This window comes from Leucoraja erinacea, chromosome 4, assembly GCF_028641065.1.
Source record: "Leucoraja erinacea ecotype New England chromosome 4, Leri_hhj_1, whole genome shotgun sequence".
NCBI classification, from domain to species: Eukaryota; Metazoa; Chordata; class Chondrichthyes; order Rajiformes; family Rajidae; genus Leucoraja; species Leucoraja erinaceus.
In genome coordinates, this window is record NC_073380.1 from 81,663,558 (window position 1) to 81,676,718 (window position 13,161).

Below are 13,161 nucleotides of genomic sequence, written 5' to 3' on the forward strand. Positions count from 1 at the left end.
TTATGTCACCGCCTCGTTTCCCTTGGTCGGCAACCAAATATTTATCACCTTGTTTTATTATTTTTATAGACCAGCTGATAACAGTGGTCTCATTGGCAATCTGAAAGATCAAGTTGGTGTTGTACTTTGGCACTTCTTTTCATTTTGTTATAACACAGGAACCACTTGTACTTGGTCAGTCAAGTGGGACGGGCGAGTGTGAATACAAGTGAGCCAGGAGTTCAACAGATACTGTCAGTGGAATCTCAAGTTTGCACATGACTAACCACTGAAAGGTTCTTGTCCTTATCCTTGTCCTGCTAACTGGAATGGACATGGTACAGTGGAGTTAAAATGGTACTGGACAGTATAGGCAGGTGGGTAGATGTTTTTCTCTCCCATCTGCAAACTTCTTGCCTTCCTAATATATGGATCATAGATGTTACGCGGTAGAGGGGAACATTATCATAATCCATTGTGGGGACGAAGTAAAGTAAAAAATAAAAAGTAAAGTAGCCTTTATTGTCAGTCTGAACGAAATTTCGTTGCCTTGCAGTCATACATATAATAAAAATGACAAAAACACACAATAAACACAAATTTAACATCCACCACGGTGAGCTCACCAGGCACCTCCTCACTGTGATGGAAGGCAAAAATCTTAAAGTCCTTGTCTCTTCCCTCTTTGTTCTCCCTCTGCTCCGAGGCGACCTGTGAGCTCCCGACGCTGTCGGCCACCGGGCCCGTGGCCGATCTCCGAGGTCAGGTCGCTGCTGCCGCCGGAACGCCACAGCTCCGTTGTCGGGTCGCCGCTGCCGCTGGAACGCCACAGCTCCGATGTTGCCGCTGGAATGCTGCCCCAGCTCCGAGGCCGCCAGCTCCGCCATTAGGCCTCGGCGCAGACGGAGACGGACACGGGGGATACGACAAGAGAAGTCGCATCCCCCCCGAAGGAAGAGACCAAAAAACACGTTTCTCCCCCGCCACCCCACCCCCCCACACCCATACACAACATAATAAAATAAAACCAAAAATTAACTAAAACAGGACAAAAGACAAACAAAAAAACAAAAACAAACGGACTGCAGGCGAGCCGCAGCTGCTAAGGCAGCGCCGCCATCTTGAAATGTACTGATGTACTGATTCTAAATGAAGGTCAGAAGATAGAACTAAGTAAAAGATTCTGCTAAAGAAATTAGTTACTGGGGTCCAAATTAGAAAGTAGAGTCTCAAAGGAATAGTCTCCACTAGAACTTGAGCTACAAACAAATTGGTATTGGGGCATTCACTTTAGAGAGTTGAAAGTGTGGCACCAAGGTTGATATGGGACAAATGCAATCATATCAGACCTGGTTTAATAATATGAAGTAATTTATGAAATTTGATCTTAGGTAACCAGTCTTTATAATTCAGTATGCTCTATAATTGGTTATTATCTATAGTTATATTAATAATTTAGACGAGGGAATTAAATGTAACATCTCTCAATTTGCGGATGACACAAAGCTGGGTGGCAGTGTGAGCTGTGAGGAGGTTGCTCTGAGGCTTCAGGGTGACTTGGATAGGTTGGGTGACTGGGCAGAAGCATGGCAGATGCAGTATAATGTGGATAAATGTGAGGTTATCCACTTTGGTGGCAAGAACAGGAAGGCAATCTGAAAGATCTATCTGAATGGTGTCAGATTTGGCGAAGGGGAGGTGCAACCAGACCTGGGTGTGCTTGTACATCTGTCACTGAAAGTAAGCATGCAGGTACAGCAGGCAGTGAGGAAAGCTAATGGCATGTTGGCCTTCATTGCGAGAGGAATTGAGTTTGAGAGCAAGGAGGTCCTACTGCCATTGTACAGGGGCCTGGTGAGACCGCACCTGGAGTATTGTGTGCAATTTTGGTCTCCTAATTTGGGGAAGGAAATAATTGCTATTGAGGGAGTGCAGTGTAGGTTCACCAAGTTAATTCCTGGGATGGCGGAACTGACATATGATGAAAGAATGGGCCGACTGGGCTTGTGTTTGCTGGAAATTAGAAAGATGAGAGGGGATCTTATAGAAAAATGTAAAATTCTTGGAGGATTGGACAGGATTGATGCAGGAAAAATGTTCCCGATGTTGGAGTCCAGAACCAGGGGTCACAGTCTATGAATAATGGACTGAGATGAGGAAACACTTTTTCACCCAGAGAGTTGTGAATGTAGAATTCTCTGTCACAGGAGGCAGTGGAGGCCAATTAACTGGATTGTTTCAAGAGAGAGTTAGATTTAGCTCTTGGGGCTAAGGGAACCAAGGGATATAAGGAAAAAGCTGGAACGGGGTACTTATTTTGGATGATCAGCCATGATCATATTTAATGGCGGTGCAGGCTCGCAGGGCTGAAAGGCCCTACTCCTGCACCTATTTTTCTATGTTTCTAATGTCTTTAATGTGGAAATGTTAAAAACATCACCAGGGGCAATACACGATTTGCAACCTCACCAACAGTCTGTTTGTTTTTTTGTCTTTTTTTTATTTTTTGTGTGTGTTTAAAGTTTGTGTAAATGTTCTATTTGGGGGGAGGGGTTGGGGTCGGGCGAAACCTTTTGTTTCAGTTTCTTACCTTGCCGGAGATGCGATTAATTTTCGGATCGCATTCTCTGGTCACTCTGCAGCCTACCATCGATGGAACTGGAGGCCTCCTCGAACTGACCTTGGGCCCCACCACAGGGCGTGGACTTAACATCGGAGTCGATCCTTTGCCTGGGATTGTTCCAACCGCGGCCTGCGGACTTTACATTGGGAGCTCGCAGTCTCTGGAGCTCCAACGTCATGAAAGGTTCGACCAGCCCCGACGCGGGGTTCGATCGACCAGAGCGGGGGAGCTGACATCCAACCAATGTAGGAGCTGATCCCCTCGACGCGGAGGGCCCGCCGCCGGCATCAGGACTCAAGATCATCCCGTCAACGGAGGGCTCGAGGCCCCCGACCGTGGGAGAGCAAAGGGAAGAGATTTAACTTTTTTTAGCCTTCCATCACAGTGAGGAATGTGGAGGAGTCACTGTGATGGATGTTTATGTTAAAATGTGTTTTGTGTGTTCCGTTGCTTTTTATATGTATGTCCTACTTGGCAAATGAAATTCCTCGTGTGTTGCAAAACATACTTGGCTAATAAAGTATTATTGTGATTGTGATTGTGTTCCAATTCCCTGGCAGAAAGAAACATTTTTGTACAATTTTAAAAGGGCCCAAAGCTGTGGCTTGTTTTTGGAATGTTATCCGGGAGATGCAAAAGGAACGTATGAGCTAAAATAAATGCCTCACTTTTGCAACGTTTGTGGATTAATTTCTCAAGTAATCTATGGTTATTTCATCTGTTATCCTTGACAGGGCTGGGAGGAGTGCGTCGATGCAGCTGTCGTTCACTTACTCAGGACCTGTCTTTCGAAAAGTTCCAAGGACCAGGCATTGAGCCCCACAAACCAACTCAGCATGCCAAAAGATACCTGCAGGTTAAAGAAACACATCACCCTGCTATGTGACAGATTGAGCAAAGGAGGTCGGCTGTCTTTAGTTTCAGATGCCCCACAGCATGCGGTCGCAATGCCAGGTAAAGATGACATCGGAGAGGAGCTGCTGTTAGAATGAGCATTGTTTTATGTGGCTGTGTATTTCTTTGTGAAAGTCACAGTGGTAGACTGTAAATGTTTGGATTGGAAACACGAGTTCTTATCTGCCATATTATAAGTCACATTGTGTTAAAAGAATAATGGTTTACTCAAAGTAAACCACCAAAAAGATAACGTGCTGTTGTTTGTAAGGATAGATTTAGTCAAGTATTATTACAGTGTAAGATAAGCAATCACAAAATTTAAAAGCTATATGTTGTGAAAAATACCTAATTAAGTCCAGTAGATCGTTGGTAGCTTTGACACTTGCGAGCATTTTACAGTCTCCACTTTTCCTATGCATTCAAGCAAATATTTGTATTGGCTTTACATAAATCATTTTTAACCTTACAGCAGTGGAATGTTGGATTTTATCTTTAACCTCTCACAGGGCAGCTTTGTGAGGAAAGATTAATTTTAACAATCCATGACATGCACGTTTTATTACAGAATTTAAGGTTGCAACACATTTTTTTTTTAAATCCTGTCTGCCCTGATACTAGTCTGAAACTAGTGAAATTGTGCACAATTTGGGCTTTACAGACAAACTAGAATGAACCACTGTCTTCACACTGCAGAACTTTCAGGTTGTGCAGAAAGAAACACTTTAAATTACCGTCTCTTTCTCAGTTACCCTGTTGTATCTTCAGAAAGTATTGACCTCAATTATAGTCATTTATGGGATTCAATTAACAAATCTCATTGCCTGTTATTGTTGTGGTAGACTGTTACTGCAAAACCTCCCATACAGTTTGGACCACTGTATGTTACTTCTCCCTTTCTGGGATTTTATTTCCTTTAAAAAAAACCATCTTTGGGGTTTAATATAAATTTAGCTTTCTCCTCTAGGAGTCGAGTTAACAAAATAAATCAGTTAGGTGATGTTTTGAATTGGGACTTCTCTCCAAAGATGTTGCCTAAACCACAGAGCACCTCCAGTACTTTGCATCCTTTCTTGTCAAGCAGCATCTGCAGTTCCTTGTTTCTTAAAAAACAGTTCTGGTTTTGAGAGCTACTTATTCTATTATTTATATATCATGTTTACAATTTAGTTGTGTAAGATTTATTAAAGGGTGACAAACATGAAAATATAGATGCCAGCAAGTAGTAGTTTTAAAATTAAGCATTCAATTTTAAAAGCCCAATCCGATGAAATAAACACCCACACAGGAATCAAGTTGCCCAACACTCATATCCTTTAATTATTTAAACTACCCAGAAAGTACATACATACCCGTGAGAGTCAACCAAAATAGCGGTCCCATTGATATTCCAACCCTGTAATCCATGATGGGTTTTGCAATAATATAGCTTTCATGGAAACTCATTACTGATGATTATTTTTATTCCAATTTTGTTACCTTCAATTTTATTTCTGTTCTCATGATGTGAACTCCAGATCGTGAGCCTGAGCCATAGAATTGTGGGCCAGTAAACCACTGTGCCACCTTCCCCTTGTATTTGGCAAATTAGAGTAATTGTATGTAATGTAATCCAGCTTACACGTCGACGTCGAGTCCATTATTGTTGTCCAAGATCTTCATCATCAGCCACTTGTCACAAATTAAAATATTGGAATTAAACTATAGGAAAATAAGGATTAAAACATTCAAGCTGTGGCCTTTGCATATGATCTAATTTTCCTGATGTGTGCCTGTGATATTTAATGGTGAAAAGAAAGTGAAATTACCCAGGTTTTTTTACTCCTGTCTGAATGCTTTGCTTTCTTGAATCTGGAATGTTTGTAGATGTTTATTGGTAAATCTATATAGCGTTATCTCCCAGGCCAAAGTCCTCAGCATTGAGGCCCTATTTACATTCATCGAGCTCGGATGGGCAGGCCATACCATTCGTCTGCCAACACTAAGTCTCCGCAATGGGAACTCTGTTGCTAAGTGTGGGTTGGGAAGAGATTACCAGGCAGATAAAGGAAGATCTAAGAATGTGTTCAAAGCCTTCAGGAGAAATGCACCATTAGCACTGACTCCTGGGATCTTGAGATCCATGGAGAAACATAGAAACATAGAAATTAGGTGCAGGAGTAGGCCATTCGGCCCTTCGAGCCTGCACCGCCATTCAATATGATCATGGCTGCTCATCCAACTCAGTATCCCGTACCTGCCTTCTCTCCATACCCTCTGATCCCCTTAGCCACAAGGGCCACATCTAACTCCCTCTTAAATATAGCCAATGAACTGGCCTCGACTACCCTCTGCGGCAGAGAGTTCCAGAGATTCACCACTCTCTGTGTGAAAAAAGTTCTTCTCATCTCGGTTTTAATGGATTTCCCCCTTATCCTTAAGCTGTGACCCCTTGTCCTGGACTTCCCCAACATCGGGAGCAATCTTCCTGCATCTAGCCTGTCCAACCCCTTAAGAATTTTGTAAGCTTCTATAAGATCCCCTCTCAATCACCTAAATTCTAGAGAGTATAAACCAAGTCTATCCAGTCTTTCTTCATAAGACAGTCCTGACATCCCAGGAATCAGTCTGGTGAACCTTCTCTGCACTCCCTCTATGGCAATAATGTCCTTCCTCAGATTTGGAGACCAAAACTGTATGCAATACTCCAGGTGTGGTCTCACCAAGACCCTGTACAACTGCAGTAGAACCTCCCTGCTCCTATACTCAAATCCTTTTGCTATGAAAGCTAACATACCATTCGCTTTCTTCACTGCCTGCTGCACCTGCATGCCTACTTTCAATGACTGGTGTACCATGACACCCAGGTCTCGCTGCATCTCCCCTTTTCCTAGTCGGCCACCATTTAGATAATAGTCTGCTTTCCTGTTTTTGCCACCAAAATGGATAACCTCACATTTATCCACATTATACTGCATCTGCCAAACATTTGCCCACTCACCAAGCCTATCCAAGTCACCTTGCAGTCTCCTAGCATCCTCCTCACAGCTAACACTGCCCCCCAGAGAAGGAACATTCAGGATGGTATTGAGAACTTTGAGGCACTGCATCAGGAGCATACACGGGCAAGTACGTGGAAACATAAGCGAATCTCCATTCAACTACACATCTGCTCACCTGTCCCAGCTGTGAAAAATCTTGTGTTCCCTTCTTCAGAACCTTAATCCTGACAGATTGCCTAAGAAGAAGAAAGAATGCTACACGTAATATATTCACTGCTAAAATCTGTGATGTGCTTCAATCTAAATGTTCCAATGATCTGTTTCAGTGGTGGTTTCTGTTGCCTAATCCTGGTTGAGAACAGTAAATTACATTGGAATCCAGAATTGCATGTTCTGAAGTAAGTCTGCCTTTGTGTTACTCTCATGAGTGGAGTTGATGCGATGCACATACAAGACTGGATGGTGATGGCACAATCATCCAAGATGCCATTTTGTTGTTGAGACATCCGTCTCTTTTTCTGGTTCAAAATGATAATTTCCATTATTTTCCAACATGGTCCTGTGCTAGCTGTTATTAAGGGTGCATACTGCCACAAGCATTCATATTTTCGTGGCAAAGATTTATGGAGGAGAAAATCTGAACATCCTATGCTGTGCTGTGACAATCAACGGCATTAAGGGGCTGTCCCACTGCGGCGAACTAATTGGCGAATTGCCCTCGACTCATACTCGCAGCATGGTCGTCACAAAGTCCTAGGAGGTCTTTGTAACTCTCCTTCATGCTCGAGAGTAGTCCCCACGTACTCGAGGCCTCAGCTAGGTCGCAGAGTATTTTTCAACATGCTGAAAAATGCCCACGAGTAAAAAAAGGTCGCCATGGAAAAAATCGATATTTTTTTTACTCGTAGCTTTAGTCGAAGTAGGTCGTAGTAGATCGGCATGTTATTCATAGGTAATCAAGGGTAGTCGAAGGTAGTGGTAGATAGTCTTCAACATAGTCGAAGGGAGGTCGAAGGAAATCGAAGGAGGTCATCTTCACTCTCCACTGTTCGGTGTCCAATTTTCCCGAAGCTAGTCGAAGCTAGTCTTCAACATAGTCGAAGGAGGTCGAAGGAGGTTTTCTACATAATCGAAGGAAGTCTTCAACATGACACTTTATGAAACTCTTCTAAACTCGCCAATTAGATTGCCACAGTGGGACAGCCCCTTTAAAATGTGTTTATTTTTGGTGAGCTTTCAGACTGATCGACGGAAAGTTGGAGCAGTGAGCTTGCTTTCAAGTTGGGAGATGATACTTGCAGCATTTTCCACTATATTCTTGGCTGCAAATATTGTCGACAAAACTGTAAATGGAATCAAATTTGGAATTTATCACTCCATTAAACGGTTATGTACACACCCAACCAACCCTGCAGTGCTTTTGAATTTTTTGGCTTCTCCACATTTTGGAATTAGTTCCATATTAAATGAAAGACCATCAAATGCCTCTGAATTAATAATAAAAATAACTGTGGACTCCAAAGGATATCACAGTGATTTGAATTGAATGAACAGGCTGTTCATTGTTACTCTAGTTCAGCCCTGCTGCAACCCATCCACGAAGTGGCCTGACCCACTGCAGGCAGGATATGCCAACAGTAATGTGCAAAGACCCTTCAGTTATACTATTTCTGTGTTGTTATCTCAAACCATTCAGGAAATATAAGTAATGTGTAAATAACATCAATAATGTTCAGAGCCTTGTTTCGTGTTCAAATATTTTGGGTTAAGTCAAGGAGGCCCAATGTAATTTCCTATTACTCGAAGAAGAGACTATTCAACCACCTAACCTTTTTTGTAAACCATTTTAGCATTTTTAGGATAGATTGTGGCTGAAAATGCACCTCAAGGAGTTGGCCTCCAGCATTGCTAGCCTTTTGGGGAGGTGAACCAGTTTTCCATGACTGGTATATGAAGATATGCATCCTGGTTTCACCCCCAACAGCCTGGCTGTCATTTTAAAATTATACTGCTTCAATCTGAACTTTCCCACCAGAGGAAGTACTTTTCTTTACATTTCCTTTTGAATCCATTAATCATTTCAGTTTGCTAGTGAATACAAGCCAAGTTTATGCAATCTGCCCTCGGACATTAACCCTTTAAACCCCAAAGTCTTCTGTGTAAAAAATCCAATGCAGTAGTTGTAACAAATATGGCATTTACACATCTATGTATATGCAAAGATCAACGACAGAGCTTCCATTGGTTACAGTTAAAAAGGACAATGGTTCTCACTTCAATTTGGTTGGAAATGGCAACAAAATAATTAAATGTTAGAGATTTCCTTTCTTGCGCCATTGCTATATTGAAGTCACAACAATAGTCTGTATAGACACAAAATGCTGGAGTAACTCAGTGGGCAAGGCAGCATCTATGGAGAGAAGGAATGGGCGACGTTTCAGGTCGAGACCCTTCTTCAGACTGATGTCAGGGGAGGGGGCGGGGCAATGATAAAATATAGGCAGAGTCAGTAAGACTAGTGGGTGAACTAGGAAGGGGAAGGGAAGAGAAAGCAAGGGCTATCTGACGTTAGAGAAGTCAATGTTCATACCGCTGGGGTGTAAACTACCCAAGTGAAATATGAGGTGCTGTTCCTCCAATTTGAGCTGGGCCTCACTCTGACAATGGATGAGGCCCACGACAGAAAGGTCAGATCGGTAATGGGTGGGGTTGAAGTGCTGGGTCACCGGGAGGTTAGATAGGTTAAGATGGACTGAGTGGAGGTGTTCAGCAAAACGATTGGCGAGTCTGTGCTTGGTCTTGCCGATGTAGAGAAGATGACACCTGGAACAGCGGTACAGTAGATGAGGTTGGAGGAGGTGCAACTGAACCTCTGCCTCACCTGGAAAAAATGGTTAGGTCCTTGGATGGAGTTGAGGGGGGAGTAAAAGGACAGCTGTTGCATCTCCTTAGGTTGCAGGGGAAAGTACCTGGGGAAGGGGGTGGTTTGGGTGGGAAGAGACGAGTTGACCAGGGAAATACGGAGAGAACGGTCTCTGCGGAAAGCAGAAAGGGGTGGAGATGGGAAGATGTGGCCAGTAGTGGGATCCCATTGGAGGTGGCGAAAATGTTGGAGAATTACATGCTGTACACGATGGCTGGTGGGGTGGAAGGTGAGGTCAAGGGGGACTCTGTCTGTAGATTGGTTATTTCCTACTAACCAATTGTAGTGCTTATTAGTAGTTGCTCCGCCTAATATGCGATTTATATTACCAAGATCTTGCTTACGTAATTCAGTCTGAGTGGCTGCTAGTTACTCTAATGTCCTGCAGACCAACGCTGTAAGTGGACTTTAATAAATATGTGTTGTATCTTGACGTGTGTACGACTCCACTCATAATATAGTTAGAAGTGGGATTTACCTACTCCGTTCACGATTATCAGGTTTTATTTTTTATATTTGTTTTATGTGCTTATTATCTCTATCATGGCAAACTCGTCTCGCCGTCCTAGTCCTCTGATCTTTGACTCTGACATTGCTCAACGTTGGCGTCTTATCGAGCGCGACTACATTCACTACATTCGCATAATTCATCGTAATGATCCTCCAGATGTACGTGCTTCTGTGTTACTAAACCTGGCTGGTCCTGAGGCAATGAAAGGTGCGGACCATTTTACTTTTGTGCCTGCTGTTTTAGACGCAAACGGTCAGATTCAAGTGCGTGCAGAAACGATTGATAACCCTGATGTCCTACTTACAAATCTCATCAGCAGCCGTGTGCTCTGCCAGGCTGCTTAGGCAATCAGTAGGAACATACTGAGAACTGGTCCTGTTCAGAGAGTTGTTGATCGCTGGTTTTGGGTGGGGCCCTTGATAGCGTGTCCGCTATGTGCATGTCCTTTACAACATATAACACATATTTATTAAAGTCCACTTACAGCATTGGTCTGCAGGACATTAGAGTAACTAGCAGCTACTCAGACTGAATTACGTAAGCAAGATCTTGGTAATATAAATCGCATATTAGGTGGAGCAACTACTAACAAGCACTACAATTGGTTAGTAGGAAATAACCAATCTGCATCTTTCCTTGTAGAAACAAAGTAAAGCATAGATACGTGGAAACATGGTGGCTGAACAATACAGCAGCCGGAACGTTAATAACACATATGGGCAAGTATAAAGGGTTACACAAAATCACCGTATCTAATGGGTGGCCTGCTGACCCGTCCGGCACGTGTGCGGTACGAATCTGCTTCTCCTCCTTTAACCGGCGAAGTGACTGTTGAGGTGACAGGGATGTGACCGGGGACGGCACCGGAGACCCACCAGGTAGCGGTGGTGAAGTAGGCGAGCAGGGCGCCTACAAAACGCAAGACCTCTGGATACAGAGTCAAAGGATGCAGTTCCTTCACAAGAAGAAGATGTTGACGGTTGCTTCTGTAAATGGCCCCGTCTGGTGATATGTCGAAAGTCCCATCGTTTTGCAAAGTTTTTGAAAAGCTGGCTGGTGAACTGACTGCCGTTGTCGGATAGAAGGCGTGCAGGGGAGCCGTGCACAGAGAAATGGCGTTGCAACTTCTGGATAACTGCTTCAGATGTGATGGTTTGGAGTAGATCAATATCAAACCAGCCCGAATAAGAGTCGACAAGAACCAGATAGTGTTTCCATTGCCATTCGAATATGTTGGTGGCTACCGTGAACCATGGTAGAGGAGGAACCTGGAGCGGCAGTAAGGGCTGCCTCTGCTGGTGTGCCATCAGGCTTTTGCAGATGGTGCAGACTTCAGTTTTGTCACGTATGTACTTGGCCATACCAGGCCAGTAAAACATGCTCTGTGCCCGTTGTAAGGTTGCCTCCACGCCGGGGTGGACGGCTTCTAAGTACTTGTCCCGGAGGACAGCTGGAATAGCTGCCTTGTGGCCCTTGACTATAATCCTGTAACACCAGTTCATTGTGAACCAGGAAGTATGGGCGGATCGCGAGCGGGGTGCTGTGTTTATCCAGCCAGCCATGCCGGATGACTGCGGACAGCAATTGTAAAGTCTCGTCAGCAGCCGTGTGCTCTGCCAGGCTGCTCAGGCAATCTGTAGGAACATACGATACCTTCATTACTGAGAACTGGTCTTGTCAGAGGGTTGTTGTTCGCTGGTTTTGCATGGGGCCCTTGATAGCGTCAGCTATGTGCATATCCTTGCCTTTTTTATAGACAATGTTGAAATCAAAACGCTGCATTTGCACCCACCCACCCCCTGACCCTACTGCGCTGGAAATGTCTTCAGAGCGAACATTGACTATGTTTGATATGCAATCGGAATGCAAACAAATGTCTTTTAATTCCCAATGTTGTTATTTGTTTTAATCCATAAAGATGGATTAATTAAATTGTGACCACGTGAAACATTAAAACCGCAGTGTTCCATTGTCACTGCTACCGTTGACACATTATTACAGAATTCATTTTAACGGCAAATCAATGCTCTTAATATGGAGTATCGGTACTGTAGTTATTTAATGAGCAACATTCACAACTATACGTTGGATTTATCCAGGTTTTACTTCTAGAGTCGGTCATATACATCACAAATTTGGTCAGGAGGTATTTCAGTTGAAATTTTAACGTTAATTCTGAAGTGGGAATGATGGAAACAGCGTTTTTTAAATCAGGTGCGTACAAACTGGGTATCTTCATTGCTGTTCACAACACATACATCTAATCTGAATGTCCGGTAATGTGGCATTTTGACACCTTTAAACATATTACTGAAAGAACATTTGATGCAGTTATGTCCTTTGGCCATCTCTTGTCAGTCAGTGTAATGTTTAACCTGTCAGATGGGTATAGTCGGTTTAATCAGCTATTATCATAAAATGCCTTTAGAAATTTCCTTGCAACCTGTATATTTTGTTGTGGATAAATTATGTGGGAAGCGAGAGTGCTTCTGTACCAATAGCAATAATAACCCATGCTATAGCCATGTGATGATAATTTTCGGTCCTTCACAGAAAATATGCATCAATCTGTAGTGTGCATGGTTAAGCATATATGTTACCATGGTCCAGGATTTATTGACACAGGTTGATCATACGCTGTATAATTTTTGTTTGGAAGTGGAGAGAAATAATAGAAATTGCATTCATTGCAATGTGTAAAAAGAGTTGAGTTGAGTTACTGTATTATAACTTTGCTGCGTCATTGTGGTATATATCATCTGTTGAATGATGAATATGTTTAGTTTGTGACTTTATTTGAAGAAGAAATAATATGTGAATGCTTCATTGAGCATAATTCCGACTGCTAACTGTGCACTTCGTCCAAGCACGTTATCGTACGCGACATGCAAGCCGTCTTAAATGACCACCTAAACTGTCATTTGGCAACCTAAAGAGCTGCCTAGGTTGTCCGGCTGGCAACAGGGAAAAAAAGTTAAGTGAGAGCCCTGGCATGTCCTGCTGAGTTACTCCAGCTTTTTGTGTCTATCTTTGGTTTAAACTAGCATCTGCAGTTCCTTCTTATACATACAGGTGCACAACCTTTAATCCGGTGTTCTGGAAACTGAAAAACTCCGAAAACCGGCCATTTTTTCCAGGATGTCGTCTGCACACCAAAGCTCGCGTTTGGCGTCAAACTTGACCCGTAACGACCCACGGTCAACCCAGGTCTGTACTACTGTCGCGGCTGCCTCCTCCCGGAGACCGGGGA

The 13,161-nt window shown here is 43.3% G+C and overlaps 1 protein-coding gene across 3 annotated transcripts in view; it reads left to right on the forward strand.

Annotated features, from left to right (window-relative positions):
- Positions 1–13,161, forward strand: part of bbs9 (Bardet-Biedl syndrome 9) — a 373,121-nt gene that overhangs the window by 235,223 nt on the left and 124,737 nt on the right. For all 3 annotated transcript variants that reach the window (XM_055634652.1, XM_055634651.1, XM_055634653.1), the window contains one exon: positions 3,337–3,556. In XM_055634652.1, coding sequence (XP_055490627.1) covers positions 3,337–3,556 — 220 coding nt within the window. The remainder of the gene's footprint in view (positions 1–3,336; positions 3,557–13,161) is intronic.